At 50.0% G+C, this 19,775-nt stretch overlaps 8 protein-coding genes across 8 annotated transcripts; 3 read left to right on the top strand and 5 right to left on the bottom strand.

Annotated features, from left to right (window-relative positions):
- Nucleotides 1-278: 278 nt before the first annotated feature.
- Nucleotides 279-2,919, bottom strand: sec23 (GTPase-activating protein SEC23; the record flags this gene model as incomplete). Its single annotated transcript, XM_002558712.1, has 7 exons — nt 279-303; nt 357-550; nt 609-1,706; nt 1,757-2,230; nt 2,284-2,578; nt 2,638-2,768; nt 2,827-2,919. 7 exons carry the CDS (start codon nt 2,917-2,919, stop codon nt 279-281), a joined length of 2,310 nt encoding a protein of 769 aa, XP_002558758.1.
- Nucleotides 2,920-3,619: 700 nt separating this feature from the next.
- Nucleotides 3,620-5,240, bottom strand: N7525_003829 (DNA primase subunit PRI2; the record flags this gene model as incomplete). Its single annotated transcript, XM_002558713.2, has 3 exons — nt 3,620-4,384; nt 4,448-4,998; nt 5,051-5,240. The coding sequence occupies 3 exons, from the start codon at nt 5,238-5,240 to the stop codon at nt 3,620-3,622; spliced, it is 1,506 nt and encodes a 501-aa protein (XP_002558759.1).
- Nucleotides 5,241-5,898: 658 nt separating this feature from the next.
- Nucleotides 5,899-6,732, top strand: N7525_003828 (adenylate kinase ADK2; the record flags this gene model as incomplete). Its single annotated transcript, XM_002558714.1, has 2 exons — nt 5,899-6,070; nt 6,140-6,732. 2 exons carry the CDS (start codon nt 5,899-5,901, stop codon nt 6,730-6,732), a joined length of 765 nt encoding a protein of 254 aa, XP_002558760.1.
- A 292-nt stretch (nt 6,733-7,024) lies between these two features.
- On the bottom strand, nt 7,025-8,052 carry N7525_003827 (thermonuclease family protein; the record flags this gene model as incomplete). The annotated part of the gene is made up of 2 exons (XM_002558715.1): nt 7,025-7,513; nt 7,663-8,052. 2 exons carry the CDS (start codon nt 8,050-8,052, stop codon nt 7,025-7,027), a joined length of 879 nt encoding a protein of 292 aa, XP_002558761.1.
- A 327-nt stretch (nt 8,053-8,379) lies between these two features.
- On the top strand, nt 8,380-9,879 carry N7525_003826 (F-box protein; the record flags this gene model as incomplete). Its single annotated transcript, XM_002558716.2, has 1 exon — nt 8,380-9,879. The coding sequence occupies one exon, from the start codon at nt 8,380-8,382 to the stop codon at nt 9,877-9,879; it is 1,500 nt and encodes a 499-aa protein (XP_002558762.1).
- Nucleotides 9,880-11,592: 1,713 nt separating this feature from the next.
- Nucleotides 11,593-13,019, bottom strand: N7525_003825 (uncharacterized protein; the record flags this gene model as incomplete). The annotated part of the gene is made up of 2 exons (XM_002558717.2): nt 11,593-12,792; nt 12,861-13,019. 2 exons carry the CDS (start codon nt 13,017-13,019, stop codon nt 11,593-11,595), a joined length of 1,359 nt encoding a protein of 452 aa, XP_002558763.2.
- An 859-nt stretch (nt 13,020-13,878) lies between these two features.
- N7525_003824 (F1F0 ATP synthase subunit gamma) lies at nt 13,879-15,189 on the bottom strand. The gene is made up of 4 exons (XM_002558718.2): nt 15,054-15,189; nt 14,339-14,913; nt 14,114-14,282; nt 13,879-14,059 (listed from the first exon to the last, which is right to left on the bottom strand). Exons 1-4 carry the CDS (start codon nt 15,107-15,109, stop codon nt 13,966-13,968), a joined length of 894 nt encoding a protein of 297 aa, XP_002558764.1. The 5' UTR covers nt 15,110-15,189; the 3' UTR covers nt 13,879-13,965.
- A 496-nt stretch (nt 15,190-15,685) lies between these two features.
- N7525_003823 (DNA topoisomerase 1) lies at nt 15,686-18,759 on the top strand (the record flags this gene model as incomplete). Its single annotated transcript, XM_061212840.1, has 7 exons — nt 15,686-15,740; nt 15,965-16,111; nt 16,159-16,190; nt 16,277-17,761; nt 17,812-18,054; nt 18,120-18,569; nt 18,625-18,759. 7 exons carry the CDS (start codon nt 15,686-15,688, stop codon nt 18,757-18,759), a joined length of 2,547 nt encoding a protein of 848 aa, XP_061069861.1.
- Between the last annotated feature and the right edge of the window lie 1,016 nt (nt 18,760-19,775).

Below are 19,775 nucleotides of genomic sequence, written 5' to 3'. Positions count from 1 at the left end.
GGGTTAGGGCACGCTCAGTGGATCACGTGAGATAGCATAACCCTTATCAAGCTGCTTGCCTCTTTGGGTATTCTGTTTTGTGCTGGCACTTCAAGGCGCTCATGGCTACTCTATCTATACATATGTACTTATTGCAAAGGGACCCTCCTGTAATGGTATTAATCCATTCAATCTACTACTATATCGCGTTAAAGGAGTTAAATCACCGCTAAAGATACACAAGACCCGAGGGTCGACGACAGACCGCCCTTGCTCTCATGGCTATTGTCTCATAACACCTAGCTGGTTCCAGATACAGCAAGTCTAGAGTAAAGTTAGTTTGGCGTGTTCCAAGTCAAATTCCAGCGAAAACTCACTTCATCAGGTGGTCCATGAATGTCTGGAGCGACACGTCGTCAGTGAAGATGGTCTGCGATGACACACCGCCACCGTAGCCGCCCGTGGTGTGGGTTGTCGACGGGTTCAGCTTGGACAGCAAGAAACGGGCCTGGGAACCACCGGCATCACAGACGATGAAGCGGGGCAGAGGGAAACGGTCGGCAATAAGATCCTATAAGACACGGGTTAGTTAACAGCGTAAACATACGGCAAGGAAGGTGGCAACGAACCCTAGCATCCTCCTTAGGCTGGTCAAGAAGCATCTTGAGGTTCTCGTAGCCTTCCTGTTCATGGTACCCGGCTTTCCTCCACTCGGCAATAGTCTCACCATGGAAGATGAGGATGTGGAAGAAGGTATCAAGGAGGAGAATGTGGGCGGGCTGGATAGAAGCGGAGTCCAAAAGCACCGGCTGAGCACCTTCTTGCTCTAGAGAGTACGAATCGAGAGTGGGCTGGATCATGACGAGAGAGTCACCGGTGTCCTCGTGGTTCAAGACATGGCGGTAGAAAGCAGTCTCGTCGGGCGAGTTGTTGAAAACTTGCAGGAACTGACTTCGGCGGAGATGGAACATGAACTGAGGGTACAAGGTGAAGTTCTTTTCCAATCGGAATGATGTCGGGTCATCCTTCCGGTAGTCAGCGAATCGGGAGCAGAGTCTGATCAGCATGCGATCAACCCAGCGCAGGACGTCTGGACCGTCATCAACCTCCGCCTTGAATACTGCAATACGGGCCATGAGGACAGCGGCAGCCTCTTGGTCGAAGGACTGTGCCAGGGTTGGGTCACCCGCAGGCCCGCTCAAGGGCCGGGCAGTAGTGGTTACCCGCAGGTGGTAATGCCCAGAGGAGTGCTGGTAGTATGTCAAAAACTGGATCACACCCCGTTGAGGACCAGGCTGAACAGCAGCTGGGCCGCCTTGGTTGGCAATCTCAAAGTAGATACCATAGCTGGAGGATGGGTCCATTCCGCACATCTTCCATGCACAGGTGTTACCGATACCGCATTCTGTCTCGCCAACGGAGCTTGACTTCTTGTTGAGCGAGATAGCGTGGCCAATTAGACCAGTCACCTTAAGTTCCTTAGTTGTAAGCACCTCGAGAGATGCATTGAAGCCCATCAAGAGGTTGTCGGCGGCGTCCTTGTCGAACACACGCACGAACGATTGCTTGAACTGGGAGGATGTGAAGCTATCTGTGAGAAGCATGTGACCGCCAGTGTAGTTGGAGAGGTTCTTCATTTCCAGCAAACCCACTTGATCAAGACAGCCGGCGAAAATATCGACAATATGGCCATTGTTGGCAGCGCGTTTAGCGAGAGCATCATAGAACTAGAATCAAATTAGCAAAATATCCAATCCATCCTTGCGTTGGGACCGACCTTGACAGCTTTCTTGTAGTACTTGATGTTGTCCCGGTCGATATCGTGGTGCGAACGAATAGGCTCCTTCAATTCGGGCGAAACAACGTGGCCAGGGCCCTCAGTGGCTGCACCACTGGTGAAAGCCATAATGCGACCTCCAGCGTTCTGGAAGGAACTCTCAAGTAGACCAACGGCAACGCTCAGGGCAACACCGGTGCAGCGAAGGGGACGCTTGTCATTGGCCACTGGCCAGGGATCGCGCTGGAGTTGTTCGAGGACATTGGTGATCTGGAACTCAACCTGCTGAACAGGCATAAGGAAGCGCGCAGCCGGGCCGAGAGGAGGACGGGCAGGCTGTTGCTGGGGAGCACCAGGGCGCATGCCGCCGGCCAGGCCCAGCATCTCTTGAACCTGCTTGGCGGTGTATTCCTTGTTGCCTCTGAACACATATGACTTTGCGCATTCGGTGTAGCCGAGTTCATGAACTTGGGCCTATATATCAATCAATAACATGCCAACTGCCTTGGAGGAGCATCGTTCCCTACCATAGTACCGAAGGTAATCAGACCAACCAGCGCATTGGGCGGCAGAAGAGACAAGCTCATGATGAGGGAGTCCTTCACAGCCTGCAGACTGTCATCCTCCTGGCAGGTATCGACAACAAAGACAAAAATCGGGGGAGCGGGGGCGGGTCGTGCCAATTGGTACTCGATCGTCGTGCTCTGGGGGTGGAGCTCTGGGGGTATCGTGTTCTCCGTGATATCCTTGTAATGCGGAGGGAGAGGGTTGCGTGACAGACAGAAGGGGCAGATCCAGACTCGTGCGCGGACATCGACAGTGCTGTCCAACTGGTTAGTCCGTTTACTCATCGAGGTACCTCAGATCAACACGATACGTACGCATATGGGTTGAGGACAGCCCGGCAGGGCTGCTTGCAAGTAACGGGCTCATATTGTAGCAAAGGGGCATCGGGCTTTTCCTTCAGTGGGGTGTAGACGGCAGCGATGGGAACGACTAAGCGGGACGCTTCCTACATCAAGTATCAGCGGATGATTCGGTGAAGGTCAGATAGGGTCACTATCACGAACCATGCGAGTGCTCGGGAAAGTGTTCCAACTGAGTCTGACGCCATCGCGGTCTTCCACATCGCTCCATTGATCCTTCAACGCTTCGTAATCCATCTTGTTGGTACCTGTTCCGGGACTCGGTCTTGTGTTGACAAAGGGAGGGGGTATATGCGGGTATCGAGAAGTCGCGAGGAAAAGGGAACCTCGGGATTTAGGGTCTACTCCAATAAATTAAGCAAGTGAGCCACCCGGAGCATAATCCAGTCCCAAAATAAATCAGAGTCCCCGTTAATAGCTAGGGATTGAGTGAACGAGATGGAGGAGTATGTTGTGTGGAGGTCCGGTCCGTGAGTAAGGCCAGGTTGCAGCATAGTTGGTCTCTAGCGCCTCCCCGACCAAAACATCATTAAAACTCCGCTCGTCAGCAGTTTCTTCCTCTTTTCTTTTTTCTTCTTCAATTTCACGCCAGCCTACAATGTGTGTAAACATGTTATTATCGACAACTTCCGTCATTCCATGGCAAAGTTGTCTACTCGTTGAGCGGAGAATAACTTGACCCGTTGCTGGGCACCTGGATTTGAGAGGTCATTCTGATCCTTTCGGATTCTCTGGGAATCAGCTGTGGTCACACTCCCATTATTGTATGCTATGATTGTTAGAATATATATTATCTTGATTCAATTGGACCTGCTTCATCCATGGATATGTGCTCGTACCCCTATGCTCCCTCTAAACGCCGACTATTAAGGAAAACACGTGAAAACTGAAAACTGCCCCGACATTACATCATGAAAATTTGACATGTGGAAAGACCCTAAGCATCCTTCGGGGCCTTAGACATCTGCTTCAACAGGTAGCTCCGCTTGAAGTAAGTGTTCGGGTGAACAATCGTGTCAAGGTCAGTTTGACTCCACGATCCATCCTCCTTGACCTTCTTGATCTCGTTCTTGTGCGTCGCCTCGAATACTCTGTTGCAAGCAATATGATACCGCATCTTACCAACGTCCTCACGTACACCCCGCAGGACCTCCTTGTCACTGACGCCAGTGGCCTGGAGGAAGCCCACCAAGTTATCCACGGAGTAATGGCGATAGGGACAGCCGTGAGTCTGACCAATGCCAGGATTTGAGTCGCCGAGAATCTTCTGGCACGAGTAGGGAGTGTAACCCTTTCCCCGGCGGTTCACATCTCCACCGACCTCGCCATAGGCATGACGAATATTGTACTTGTATTGAGAGTTGAATTCGTCATCGGTCTTGCCCTTGAAAGACTGACGCCAGAACAAGATACACTCCTCCAAGGACAAGCCAATGCCCTTCAAGAAGAGCGTATACTGTAGTCGACCGAAGTGCTTCAGATGGTTGTTCTTGCGCAAGTTCACGTGCAAGCTCTTCATGCACAAGGGGAAGTGCTGTTGGGCCAGTTGGTCGATGGAGCTGGCCGTGATCGGAGATCCGTCCACATATCCTTCGCCTTCCGAGTATACCGACTCGGCGCTGCCAAAGTTCTTTGAAAGATGATTCAGAATGGGTGTTAGACGATCATCCTCATCCAGCCGTGGGAGGGCACGACTTGTGAGCTAAAATGCAATCAGCCACGATATTTTAAGCATCAAGCTCCTACTGAAGATATGTAGACGTACCTCGAGTGCGCGCTCCAAGCGAGCGGTAAACTCAGCCACGATCATGCTCAGCTGCTCTCGACCAGGAACATAAGCCTTTCCTTTCTTCAGGAAAATCGAGCGTCGTTCAACTAACTCGGGAACCTTCTCCCAGTCGACTTTATACCAGGTCTCATCCTCCAGCCCACGCAGCCCTGGCGTGGAGCTGAGGAGATTCTTTGCAATCTCTGTCTTCTCAAAGTCACCTACAGGTTCCCAATCGAGATTCAAACTATCGATAAATGCGCGCTTCTCCCTTGTGTCATCCTTCTGGAAACGGAATTTGAAGAGCATGGTTTCGGCGCGGGCGAATCGTCGACGGAGGTCCTCTGTGGCCGAGAAGGCCAACCGGAGGATGAAATGAGAGTAGTGGTCTTTTTGACGCTCATTTTTCAAGCGGGGGTCTGCGGCGCCCGAGGGAGAAGAGGTATTGGAGGAAAGAGGGAGGAATTTCTGCAAAAGAGGTGTAATGTAGCTCTCCGTCTCGGCGGGGGACTTGTTTCGATAAGAGCATGCTTCGATCTCGGCCAAGACTGTTTGCTATTAGTAAATAGCAAGAGAGTATGAATTTATAGATGTGCATACTTTTCAGTCTGTCAATGGCCCATTGCTCGAATTGCTCGAGAGTGATTTCCGCCGTAGGAGGTATTTCATAAATGTTCAGGCGGTGCGCATAGTCCTGCTGCTTGTATGTTGGGGTAGCGAATTGTCTCTTTTTTGGGTCAATAACAGCCCGTCGTTTGGGATCAATACGATGGGCGTCTTGTCGAATCATGGTGTATGTATTATGTTCAGTTGTCGAGGAACGAATGTATGAGATCTCCGCACTAAATGAACGCGAACGCGTCGGACGCGCAGAATCACGTGAAATAAAATCATTTGGCGTATCTTACGTAATACAGTACCCCCGGGGCCGACCTTACCGGGGCCAGGGCGATCCTGGCCTGCTCACGGGCGATGCTTTCCCCGAACAGAGCGTTTTCTTAAGACCATGTGCACAGACATGTGAAAGTGGCACTTATACCGAGTCATAGAAGTAGATATATAAGTCCTTGATCTGCTCTCCTTGTGATCATGTTATGTTATAATATGATCTTTTCATAATCACCTAGACTTGAGTGCTCTGCCATACACTCCAACATACCCCGTACCTTAAAAAGGTATCCAGTTTCCCTCGGAGTCTTCACCGACCGCCGAAAGGATCAACCTTCCCCCCCCAGAATCAACATTCTCAACAGACTTCGCCCTGGAGATATGCGGCTGCTTGTCCTCTAACCCCAAGCTCCAACTCTTCCCTTCAATCCATTATGCTGTCGTGATATTGTTCATAATTATTCCCGTGGTTCCTCCCGCATCCCCAACATTTGATCCGTCCAGTCCGCCAGGGCCAGCAACCTTAAACCCTCGAGCTCCCAACACAGCTATCGCACGTAATGTCGCACACAACAAAACAGCTCCGGAAGGCTGCGCGGATCATCTTGATTGGTGCACCGGGAGTAGGAAAAGGAACACAGTCCGAGCGACTGCTAGCCCGATTTCCCCAGCTGGTTTCAATCAGCTCGGGTGATCTGTTGAGAGAGAATGTGCGCCGACGCACACCCCTCGGTAAGTAGATCCAGCATAGATGCAATAACCAATTACATACAGAGCCAATATTTCTAACCTTGATGACAGGCCTGGAAGCAGAGGCCGCAATGCAGTCCGGCAATCTTGTTCCCGACTCAATGATTCTGAACTTGATCTCCGATGATATGAAATCCAAGGGCTGGCTCCTCCCACCACGCACATCCTCAGTACAACCCACAGCATCCTCGTCATCTTCTTCTCTAGCCGATACTTCCTCCTCCCACTCAATCGATTCCTCTGCCTCCTTTATCCTCGACGGGTTTCCCCGCACCGCAACTCAGGCAGCAACCCTGGACAGCCTAGTACCCGTCAACTTTGTCGTGCACCTCATCACTCCACCATCAGTGATTCTTGCCCGCATCGCATCGCGCTGGGTCCACGAGCCGTCAGGGCGGGTGTATAACACAGACTTCCACCCACCAAAGGTGCCGGGCAAAGACGATGTTACGGGCGAGCCGCTGACGCAGCGAGAGGATGATTCTCTTGAGACATGGAAGCAGCGTCTACGGAAGTTCGAGGAGACAAGCAAATCCCTTCTGGAGCACTATGACCGTCAACGGTGTCTATTCCGTGCGGAGGGTAACAGCTCCGACGAAATCAGCCCAAAGCTGTTTGCCGAGGTCGAGCGGCGGTTCTGCTGAGCGAATAATAGCCTGTATACTGACTTGTCTTCTTGGATTCTCCCAACCCATCAGGAGCTTACTCGAGTCTTAGTGCCCATTTAGCAATTGCGGCCTGATTTGGAGGCAACACCACTCCCGCCCATGTATAGTTTAACACAACTTGGTGTATCATATTCAGCATGATAGTTGCATACCAGCCATGGATGTACAACGCTGTACAATGAAATCGTAGTCGTTCCGTCTCGTATGCAAATGTAAATGCCAGAACAATAGCCATGATCGCAAGCCCAGCTTACCGCAACTCATTCATCTATTTCTGCCCAATCTTCCCTTTCCCATTCCCTTTCCCGTTCCCTTTCTCGATCGGAAGGGGATCTCCCATACCCATCCGATTCTTGTACTCCCTCGGACTTTCCCAACCAGACCCGACGCGACGATAATCCTTCCAAAGCCCCCTGGCTCGCTTCTTAGCCCACCACTCGGCCTTGCGGTATTTCTTTTCCATCTTATCACCGCCAAATTCCGAGCCAATCTTCGCTTCATAAACAGTCGCTAAGCCACGCTTCAGCATTTCGTAAGAAACATCCCGCCGACGGAATGGCGGGAAGTCGAATGCGCGCCGGACGAAGACACTCGCTACCACGCGCGAGTATTGGTCCTGCCGATGAACGAGGGCACGGACTCGTCGGTTGGACAGATATGATGTTAGCCATGTGTGTGCGTCGCGCGCGAAGGGTTGTTCGGGGCGGCCGAAGTGGGCGAGTTCTGGGGCGTCGACGCCAGCGAGACGGATGTGGATCTGCGTTTGAGTAAATATGTAAGCTGGATATAGATGTGAAGTGTTGGATTGTGCTATGGCATAATTCTATTGCATAATTATGCCTGCTCTGAGCTGGAGGCGCCGAGGTTGGGAGAAGAGCTAAGGTAGGTAGGTGGTGGGCGACGAACAGTTTTATCCTTCAGATCCTTCTTCACGGTAGGAACCTTTTTCCATGGTAGCCAGCCCCATCCGGCCATGCGACCACCCGGTGTATGGAATATTCTGAAATTGTCTCCATCGCCGACGCTGGTGACTTGGCCGAAGATGCTCCGCCGTCGAAGATATGAGGACGAGATGCTAGGCGCGTCGGGGATGCGCCGTAGGTAACGGCGGTGGAAGCGCACTGCGATAAGAATGCCGCTTGTTAGGACAACAGTTGGGATAATGGTTCTGAGTTCTGTGAACGCCGTCCAGTCGAGGATGGAACTCGGCTTGTTCGCCGCGGAGGAGAGCCAGGAGCTTGGTGTTTGTTTTTGTTCGTCATTGGTCGACTCGGAGCTCCATGGCGGCCATCGCATCACGACCCATGCCACGTGTTGTGGCAAGTTTATGTGTGGTGAGAACGGGCGTTGGATGAGTGTAGTTGGGGTAAAAGACGATCAGTACGATCAGTCAACCTCGGAAGCAACGATCATCTGCACGGGTAAAGGTGCAACCACCGATTCCTCTCACTCCCCATTGATGCATCCTTTACCTACATTATGCTAAGGACTGCGTTACTACCTTAGAATATTAGGGGAACTGTCGTCAAATGACTCCCTCAGGGTTTCTTCAAGTTTTTCATTGCACAGAGCACGTCTCTAAAGATCCGAGGTCAATTTCTCTTTGATAAGCACGACCTAGCAATGACTAGACCGAAAGAGAGCCATGGTGTGGCATTCCTACCTCGCGAACTCTTTTGGATGATTCTAGGTTATTTAGAACCAAACGAGCTAGTCCGATGTCGCCGTGTCTCGCGTGCCTGGAATGAAGCCTTTAGCAACCCGGCCGTCCTACTCGCACTCCTGAAGAAACTTTTCCCATGGACAGACGAAGTCAAAAGCCTGGGCACGGAGACATCAGTTGAAGAACAAGACCAAGGTCGTCGTCTTTTCGACCAGGTCGCTTCACGATATAATTACCTCGCACGAGGCAAGCCCCGCTCTATCCAGAAGTACCGCCTCTGCGATGACTTTGGTAGCAGTGGAGACCGCGAATGGTACCAGGTGCAGCCATGGGAGTCGCACGCCAGTCATATGAGGCGCTTCGTTGACCGCCAGTTCTCTGAGGCTTTATGGACTTTCGAGAACGGCCTGCTGGTCTACCCCAGCGCAGATCATCAGTGTCTCGTGCTCATGGATTTGGAAACGGACCGGCAGTTCATGGTGCCCTTTATTATTCGTGGCAAGGTCGTTCGTCGAGTACGGCTGCAGAAGAGCTTGCTCGTCGTTGAATGGGCTGAACCAAAGGCCTTCCACTGGCTGAATGATAGCGATGGCGTGCATCGTCATTTTGCGTCCTCCTTTGATGTGACAAGGGGTGAGAATCAGGGATGGAGTATAACCCCGCGCAATGAATGGAAGATTATGTTTTTGGGACATCCGCTGAGCGAGCGAGATCGGTTCTTCTCCTCGCATAGTAACACCCATTATGTGATTTATATATGGCAGCCAAATCGCAGCTTGTACACCGCCGACGAGGATGCGCCCATTGAGTCTTTGTTTGTCTGGGACATATCGAAAGTATCATCATACCGACCTTCATTGGATCCCACAGGGCGACTGAGGGATGACTCACCTGGTGACTCTCCATCAATCGTGGCACGATTCGGATTCCGGGATCTGGAGTTCTTCGACATCCGACAACGAGGCTGTCCAAGCATTCAACGATTGGAGATTACGGATGATGCCCAGGCGGTCGAAATTACAGAAAATGTTTCCATCCAGCCGCAAGACGAACCACCCGAAATATTTGGGCTGCCCGAGCCCATTACTACAAGCATCCCTCTAGTTGGAAATGGGCCTCATTGGCGCCGGCATTTCGAGGGAGTTTTACCGCCTTACCGTGGGAACTGCAGCATGCAGGCTGAGAGTATGGAACTTAATGGGTGTATCATGAAGGACCCTTGGTTTGGCATCATTTCTCAAGTGACTGTGCTCGAGCCGAATCTTGGCTTTTGTCTTCACTTTGATACTTGGACGTGGGTACAAAATCAGGCTACCTATTTGAGTATCCAAACACCTCGCTCGACCATTACTTGTGACAATTGGGATTTTGTCGGTAGGGGGAAGATCGCTGGTAGTGAGAAGTATCTGATGGGCGAGAACTGCAATCGAGAGCTTGTGGTTTACCGGTTTGACAGATGACTTGAAGAAGAACAACCTTGGAAGAATATTTGGCCGTTTATGCGATCTCTCTCGCTAACGACCTGGTGATTCTACCTAGGTACAAATTCGATTCCTTATATCATCCTTAGCCAAATGAATTGCCAATGTTCCTTTAGATGTCCTTTGTCACCTTCGCCTTCTTGAAGTGTATATCAATCTCTCATTCTGTTTATTATACACTTCTCTCCCTATGAAGTCCGTCGTGTGGAGAGTGCACTGGGCCGTAGTTTGCCAACCTATAGGTAGAGAAAGCGATTATTTGTGACGCAATTACCTTTCCCTAGTTGTTGCATGAGGGCTGGGAGCAGTACCCAAGAATTGTAGAATAGTAGGTCCAGAATAGAGGATACACTTGTTCAAAATCATTGAATGCATAGATCCAAGAATGAAGTTTGTCTGATTCTGTATCTCCAGACATCCATCATGGTTAAAAGTCATAGTTGGATGGAGTGGCTCAACCTTACAACAAAGCCACACCGAGAACCAGAGTCAATAGCCATTGCTACCGTGTCATCTCCGTTCAGGCATTACCAGTGTGATCCATCGCAGACGGCCGCGAATGATCGGACTTAGACAGCTTCAATAAGTCATGTAACGCATCGTTTGAGGTAGTTGATACGACTCCGGTTGCAGCCAAGACAATCGTAATCTGCTCCGGGGATCTGGTATTTTCTTGTTTAGCTTCAGCACATCCATGGACAGTCTCCTGGTTGGACACTCCAGGGAAGGCCACATACTCGTACTCGTGCGCGCAATCTCTCGACAATCCGCACCCATGTCGTCAGACAAGATACATCTGTCTCTAGTATGACCAATGCATATATATGATTAGGGGAGTCCTTATAGATGTGAGACTGTCTTTTGTTTTATTTCGGAAATATATTCCAGTATAATGGCCCGAAGCTGAGCTCTTCGGTACTATGCCATGCCAGCAGAGGTAAAAGCTCCCAATGGAATTGTTATTCGAACGCTGCCAAGGAGGGACAGGAAACTGTTGAGCAACTGGCTCTGGGGCGCCGACGGCATGTTTGTTATCTTGTCCTCGATCTTTAGCAAGGCTTGACAAATCTGTCAATTGTACTTCTTACGAGGATTGAGCTCGACCACATCGGCATCGTAGTGACAATCGGGGTCTTGGATCTGAAGATGTGTTGAGTGAGGCAGGAGGAGAATGTCAACACCAGCGAAGCAGATAGTGATTTCTGTTGCAAAGGTGAACGTATAGTGTTTCAAACAGAAGCACAACGGAAGTAAGTGACTGAGAAGCAATTTCTATTCTTTTACCCTGGCCAAATAGAGCACAAAGACAGGAGTCCATCCTGTAAGAGGAGAGGGCACGTAGGATAGAATTAGAAGCCGATGTGAGTTCGAGGTGAGCCCGAGGTCACTATATCTGTGCATGAGAACGAAGTGGTATCTTGACCGAGATTCATTAAAATCGATAGAATGAGCGAACGCCGAATCCACCGTGATACTGGCAGCCTTTCCTCTTTCCTTTTTCTTTTTCCTTTTTTTCCTTTTTTGAAAGTTGAACAGACAATTAAGATCGGAAGGGTCTTCCTCCCACGACCCCCGAGGTCTCCTACCGACAACAGCGCGAAATCCAGACCAAAGGAAAATCTAGACAGAACAAACAATATAAAGGAGAAACAAAGGTAGAACTGAAAACACTTGTGATCCAACATGGATCAATCACTGCTCCTGCGTACCACAACCCGTGAACTTACATCTGACACAGGCGTTCAGACCGCAACCAGGACAGGTAAGGATGAATGTTGGCATCCACAAGTTGCAAACATTGCACACGGGACGACCGAACTCCTTGTACCATAGACCATGGTGGGAGCAAAACTTGGGGTCATTCCGAACTGTAACAGGCGAGGCATTTGGGACCGAAAGACGAACCTCTTCCAACCAGCCGCAATAGGCCTCCAGCATGATACCATTAAGTTCACCGCCGAGATCATCAAGAGTGTAGCGTCCATGGGGATCGGCGAGCTTTTGCTTGAGGAATGAGACTACAGGGAGCAACGAATCGTGGCCGACCATGTAGGAGTTGATCAGTTTCTCAGCGTCAGAGTTGGAGTCGTCAGTGGTGGATTCGGAGTTATCAGTAGTAGATTCAAAGTCTTCAACGGTTGACTTGAAATTCGAGTGCCCGTTGGCTGAATGGGTGTAGCTGGTGGAGTCGCTACTTGTTGTGAACTCAAAGGATGAATCGCTGCCAGTAGCAGACTGAGGATTCGAAGCGCGATCAGAGTGAATTGGATCATCGGCACCAGAACGGGACTTTTTGGCGTATTCATAGGAAAATGTGTCAAATGTGTCAGCAGGGTTGCAGGTCTTGATGTTCTCTTCAGGCAGGACATGCACGAAATCTTCGTGGCCAAAGTTGAGTTCGTCCAAGACTCCTTCAACAACATGGTCAAAATCGGCATATTTGGTGTCTTCATCCTGGCCCTTCGCCATATCTGCTAGGTCACGCTTCATCCGAGCCCGCATGTTTTCTTTGCGAAGCTCTGCCCGTGCCTTCTGCACTTCTGGATCAGTACCAAGCCATTCGTTCTCCCACTGGACATTTTCTGCTTCAAATTGCGCTCGTTTGGCCTTGGACTCAGCCGACTCCGGGTCCATGTGCACGCTTGTTCCGTAACTGTAGTAGTAGCTAAAGGTGTGCTGGCGGTGATGCCATGCTGGTTCGGCAAATGGGTTCGACCATTTGAAATCGTGGGTGTGGTGTTCTCGCTTTGATGAACGATTGTAGTTGCTCTTGAAGACCCGAGCCGGTATATCATCCTCGGGATCCAGATGTCTCTTGGTCTTCTTTTTCAGGGCCTCGTCAAGCAAACGCCGACGGTCTTCGTCACGGAGGACCTCAACAGCATCTTGAATCTGTTTACAATGGCTTGTCAGTGATGTTCAACAGCAGGGTATGGTATATCTTGATGTGGTAGACACACCTTTCTGAATCGCTCAACAGTTGCAGGGGAATTTCCAGCCTTGTCTGGGTGGAGCTTCAAGGCAAGGCGCTTGTAGGCAATGTTGATGTCAGGGAGTTTGGCATCTCGCTCAACTCCAAGGATGGCGTAGGCATCGGTGGCCACAGTGACGGTCGACATGTTTGCGGTCACACAAGTCTTGATAGTGGATGTTAGTGATCTTGTTATATGGGTGTGTGGACTTGACGATAAATAGCAGTTGCTGATCTTCGAACAGGCAGATGGAAAGAGAGAGACGGAGAGAGTAATGTGAAATCGAAATGAAGGAACCATGGGTAATCAGACCATATGTGATAGTAAGGAAGGTATGCGAGATAGATGATAATGACATACTCACCTGGGCACTGCACAAACGTAGGGAATCAAGGTAGAAAGAAGGGCCACTGTAGAGGCCTGAGAAAATAGGGAAATGAATGAAGTAATAGCAAAGACGATGAGAACGGTGAAGAGGACGCTAGAAAAAGGAATAGCAATAGAAGATAAACAAGAGTACGAGCACTGGAGGAAGGTGAACACAAGTGGAATGATGAACAAAGATCACGCAGAAAGGATATTCAGCGTGAGATTCAAGAACAGGTGCAAGAAAGAGATCATGGAGAAGGAAAGGAAGCGAGAGGAAGAAGAAGAGACTGGGATATAGTAATTGAGGATAATTGAGGATAATTGACAATCCTATTGTGAGTCGAATCCCATTGAACAAAGGATTACTTCCCAGAATGGCATAGTTCCGGATTACATCGTATCTCATCAAACAAAGAAATCGACCGCATAGGTACTAGTACATACATAGTCACCAGGGTTAGGGCTATACACGAGGGCACCGTACATCAACAATGGCCATTGGATAGACTGTAAATCAGATATTACCAGGATCTCATTGAATAGCAGAACTCATTCGACTATATTGTTCATATTGTTGAATGACCTAGGCTAGGGCTATACACAAGGGCAAAATCTGTACATATGAAATGGAAATGGATTGACTCTGGTTTTACACAAGCTGAAGGTCGATCTAAATATGAACAAGTCTACACTAAAGGAGACTTGGTCCCGTAAAAGAAAGCTTCTACATATCCTCACTGGCGGTGGCACCGGTGATAATCTCAACCAGCTCGCCGGTAATGGTGGCCTGGCGCTGACGGTTGTACAAGATCTGGAACCTGGAGGCCTGTTAGAAACGAACCGTTGAAAAAAACATTGGAGGTAAGACATACTTGTTGATCATCTCACCAGCGTTCTTGGAGGCGTTCTCCATGGCGTTGCGACGAGCCGAGATCTCGCAGGCGTGGCCCTCAGCCATAGCCCAGTAGAGGTTGTTGGCAAGAGCGTACTCGCGGAGGCTGGTCAGGACCTCGTCGTCAACCTCGTAAGAGGAGATGTTGGCTACATGGGACATTAGCTAAGACTCAGTGAACTGCTTGAGCGTAATAAAGTCTCACCGGACTGGGTGATAGCCTCCTCGGAGTAGGCCTCGATAGTGACGGGCTCGTAGGACTGAGCGTTGACGAAAGAGTTGTAGATGATGCGAACGCTGGCGTAATCCTCGGGCAGGAGAGCGATCTGGTCGGCAATGGCCTGGGCGTCGGCGAAGGTGGGGATGTCCTTGCAGACATTGGCGAAGCTCAAGACGATGTGCTCGGGAGCGAGACGGGACAGGGTAGCCTTGGCCTTCTCACCGAGAATAGCAACATCGGCGTTGGGGGTATCGGCCAAAATACGGCGGGTGGCCTTGCTCAGACCGGAGTGGATACCACCGCAAAGACCCTTGTCGGAGCTGGCAACAACCAGAAGAACCTTCTTGTCCTCCAGAGGCTTGGTCTCGGCCTGCTCGAAAACGGTGTTGGAGGTCTTACCATAGACGCGAGATTCGTCCATGGCCTTCTGGGCACGAGTAAGACGAGTGGACGCAACAATCTTCATGGTGTTGGTGATCTTCTCGATGTTCTTGATGGACTTGAGACGACCCTCAATCTCACGCAGAGTTGCGAAGGTGGCGGCATTGGCGGGGGCAGGGCTTGATTTCGCAGTCAGCAATTGTCGTTCTCGCCTCCTCTAACATCCAGTATATCTTCCAGTTTCAATGGTGTCGAGGGGGTTGCGTCGGAGTACGTCGGGTGGAAGGACTTTGGCACGAGGTATCGGATGAAGACTTACCGAGCGACGGCGGCACCACCAGCCCGCAGGGCCGGGCGGACGGCACGGGAGAACATTATGCGAGAGATTTAAAGAGGAAAAATGATCGAGCAGATGGTGACTGCGGAGAGGAGGGGAGTGACGAAGGTTAGACGGGGATGCCTCGCTGGTCGGGAAGGAAGTTGAGAACCAGGGAGGTTCTGTCTCCGTGCTACCGCTAAACCAGAAAGGGAAAGCATCTACGGTGCGCCATTCCGACTTCCACCGCAGTGACGCCTCAGGCATTAATATTTACATAGTTAACATCACTTAGCGCCTCAGGCACCAATTTTGTAGTCCCTCAGGGCCTCTTTTCCCATTGCATTCCTCCATTCCAAGTCCCCCAACCTTTTCCTCTGTTTCCTCTCATCTTTTCTCACCTATCTTCTCTATTCCTCCGATTCACCCGCAACATCCCCCCTTTGCATGTATCATTGATGCAGCAGATCTTATAACCATATTCTTACTCTTCATTGGTCAGAATTTCCCTACTTTCCTTCTACCAGGCGGCTGGATTTGTCCGACTCGGCGCACGAGGACGCCTCCCCGTACCAAAACACCGAGCTCTCTCATTTTACCCTCGTCTCCCTATTGCTAGTCCAAGGCTTACCACCATGAGCTCCTCGGAGGACGATGCACCGCTCATGCGCGCCAATGGACGTGTTAAAGGTGCGTTCCTCGGGTGATTCGGCTGTGATTACGCACCTATACAATTTGTCGCGGACCTTCGCTCTACTTGCACTTCATCCTCTCACTCCATATCTCTACCCTCTACACAATTGTACTTTTCTTGTAGATCAGTTCTAGATGCTGCATCTCGCACTTTGACGTCACTTTCTTCACACTTCCAACATAACTCGAGCGGCATCCTAACATCTTTTTCGCACTTCTAGTTTCCCCAAAGTCCCCCGAGGTCGTCAAAATGGCAGACTCCAGCCCTGCCACAAATGGCCATGTTGATCCTGGAATTTCCATCCGATTCGGTCCTGTGGAAGACAAGGATGTGAAGATGGAAGATGGAGAAGATGCGCTGGGTGCTGGTAAGCGCAAGTCTCGGACCAGTGTGGGCGAAAAAAGTCCTACGCAGAAGCAGAAAGCAGTGAAGAAGATGAGCCTTTGGTAGGCCTACCCCCGGGATGACCTCTGTTATTCCCAGTGCGACTATACTGTGTTGCTTTCGGTTGAAGCGTCTGACCATTCGACAGAGCAAACGCCGACGTACATCTGTGAAGCATGAAGACCCCGAGACCGATGACGATGTCCCCTTGGCACGCAACGGACGCAAACTTCCCAAGCCCGCCGAAACATCCATCGGGGATGAGTCTGATTCCGACGTCCCCATTGAACGGAAGCTTGCCGTGCAAAAGAAGAAAATTGAACAAACAGCGGAGGCTAAACCTTCGCGCAAACCTGCTGCACCAAAGAAAGAGGCTAAGCCTGCGGCGGCCAAGAAACAGACAAACGGCGTCAAGAAAGAGCCCGCCGCCAGCAAAGCGGCCCCCAAGAAGGGCAAAGCGAAGGTGAAGGAAGAAAGCCAGGATGCCGAAGAAAAGGACGAAGAGGAGGAGGAGGAGTACCGCTGGTGGGAAGACCAAAGCAAGGGCGATGGAACCATCAAGTGGACAACTCTGGAACACAATGGTGTGGTGTTCCCCCCCGAATATGAACTGCTGCCTCAGAATGTCAAGATGAAATATGACGGTATTCCGATCACTCTTGCACCTGAAGCCGAAGAGGTTGCTAGCTTCTTCGGCACCATGCTAAACTCAACCCACAACGTGGAAAACCCTGTGTTCCAGAAGAACTTCTTCAGCGACTTCAAAGATGTCATCAAGAAGAGCGGCGGAGCGAAGGATTCCAAGGGCAACAAGGTAGACATCAAGGAGTTTGCCAAATGCGACTTCAAGCCTATCTTCGAATTCTACGATGCCCAGCGTGAGGAAAAGAGACATCTGCCACCAGCAGAGAAGAAGGCTGCTAAGGCTTTGAAGGATGAGCAAGAAGCTCCCTACCAGTACTGTATCTGGGATGGTCGCAAGCAGAAGGTGGGCAACTTCCGTGTGGAACCGCCTTCTCTGTTCCGGGGCCGCGGTGAGCACCCGAAGACCGGGCGTGTCAAGACACGTGTGCAACCTGAGCAAATCACTATCAATATCGGCAAAGACGCGAAGGTCCCACCGCCACCTCCTGGGCACAAGTGGAAGGAGGTGAAACATGATCAGGAAGGCACCTGGCTTGCCATGTGGCAGGAAAATATCAATGGCAACTACAAGTACGTCATGTTAGCTGCCAATTCCGATGTCAAGGGGCAAAGCGATTTCAAGAAATTCGAGAAAGCCCGTGAACTCAAGAAGCACATCGAGAAAATCCGTAAGGATTATCAGAAGAACCTCAAACATGATATGATGGTGGAACGGCAGAAGGCCACGGCAGTCTATCTTATTGATCAGTTTGCCCTGCGTGCTGGAAACGAGAAAGGTGAAGACGAGGCCGAAACCGTCGGTTGCTGTTCTCTGAAGTATGAGAATGTTACACTCAAGCCTCCCAACACTGTTGTCTTCGATTTCTTGGGTAAGGATAGTATTCGTTTCTACGATGAAGTTCAGGTCGATCTGCAGGTTTTCAAGAACCTGAAGATCTTCAAAAAGGCACCCAAGAAGAATGGCGATGAAATTTTCGACCGCCTTACGGTATGTTCTCCGCTTTTCGTGCAGTCTTGGATGTTACTGACAAGTAAAAGACGTCTGCCCTCAATAAGCATCTTGCCAACTACATGCCAGGTCTAACCGCCAAGGTTTTCCGTACGTACAATGCGTCTTATACCATGGGTTGTGTTCTCAACGAGATGAATGCTTCTGGCGGTACCATCGCCGAAAAGGTGAAAGCATACAATGATGCCAACCGTAAGGTTGCCATTTTGTGTAACCACAAGCGTACTGTCACTGCTGGCCATGCCAATGCAATGGAAAAGATGGGTGAACGGGTGAGTCTTCTATATTTCGCCTTCATGGCGAGAGGCACAGAGCTAACGTATGTTTGACTGCGCAGATCAAGGGCCTTCGATACCAGAAGTGGCGACTAAAGCAGCAAATGCTTGACTTGGACCCAACTCTGAAGAAGAAGAAGGGTGCGGCGTTCTTCGAAATCGATGAGGATCTCGACAAAGAATGGATCGAAGAACACCAAGCCTTTTTGATTGAAGAGCAGAGAAACAAGATCAACAAGAAGTTTGAGAAGGACAACGAAAAGCGCGTTGCTGATGGCGAGAAGGAAATGAAGGTTTCCGAGCTCGAGGAGCGCCTACAGGCTGTGAAGGAGTTGGAGAAGAAGTTCAAGAAGGAGAACAAAACCGGCAAGGTCGAGGCCGAGGCTCGAGGCGCAACGGTGGAAAAGCTTGAGAATTCCATCAACAAGATCGACCAGCGGGTCGAAACAATGTCTGTCCAGGCCCAGGACAAGGAAGACAACAAAGAGGTTGCCCTAGGTACCTCGAAGATTGTGAGTTTTTCCTGGTCTGATTCTTACAATACCACCAGCTAATCATTCCCATTAGAACTACATTGATCCTCGCCTCACTGTCGTCTTCAGCAAGAAATATGACGTCCCCATCGAAAAATTCTTCTCTAAGGCGCTCCGTGAGAAGTTCGAATGGGCCATCAAGTCTGTTGATGAGGATTGGGAATTCTAATCTACCACCCGTCGCCTTGATTACTCGGTTGCGATCTCCGGTTTTTGCGCACATTACTTTCTTCGTACAATATTTTCGGTTCCACTCAGTCTGCCTTGGCAGGACGGCGTGTTTTTCTTTTGCTTAACGATTCTTTCAAATTTAGCTATTGATCTATTCGGAACTCTGGTTGCACTCGCGTGCTTGAGAGAGAACTGCGACTGCCAGTGGCATTTTCATGGTTCTCATTACAGAAGGGCTTGGCTCAAATTGCGAGCCTGCATTAGTGGCGGCCGTGGGTACGATAAGATCGGTATACGCCAGTATACACGAGGGAAAAGAAAAGAAAAACCAAAAAAAAAGCATCACAAAAGACCCCTTAACTTGGTTGGCTGAATGGCTTGCTCAAATACACACATGCATGGCAGTCGGAACCTTGCACAGTTCCTGTTCCGCTGCTCTTTGTCATTTCGGTCATAGGGTTAGAAGTCTCGAATAATTGATTCAATCGTTCCTATTCAAATTTGGCACAAGTCACTCAAATTCTGCCTCCCGTAGTGGCATGTAGGCCTATGTATACGAATGTACTTAGACTTCGCTATAAGACCTGGGTTGTGGATATTTCCTCTGCGGAACCTGCACAACATACCTGCAGGGTCTATGCATGATGCATGACAAGAACGGAACTAGCGCTGTATTGCTAGCACAAAAGTACATTGTGGGTTGTATGATCAGTTATGTCTAATATAGATACAAACCGAAAGTACGTAAGAGAACGTTGGATTGAGATGAAAATATAATATCAAAGAAATGGGGGAAGGGCTCAATATGCTGCCAATGCAGGGCCATGCAAAAGGTAAGAACGAGGGAAGAAACCAGAATAGAAACATATATGCAGGAAACAATAAGAGAAAACCCCCCATATAACAGCAATTATCAATTACAGTACAAGGTCGATTCACACATAGCGATGCTAGACAGGTCTGTCTGGATAAATAGCTTCAGAGGTAGTCGGAGAGAGAAAAAGTGGACAGGAG

Source organism: Penicillium rubens (genome assembly GCF_028828025.1).
Source record: "Penicillium rubens strain IBT 27055 chromosome Unknown utg000002l_segment0_segment0, whole genome shotgun sequence".
NCBI classification, from domain to species: domain Eukaryota; kingdom Fungi; phylum Ascomycota; class Eurotiomycetes; order Eurotiales; family Aspergillaceae; genus Penicillium; species Penicillium rubens.
The sequence above is the reverse complement of the archived record's forward strand: the minus strand, read 5'-3'. Positions and strand labels throughout refer to the sequence as shown.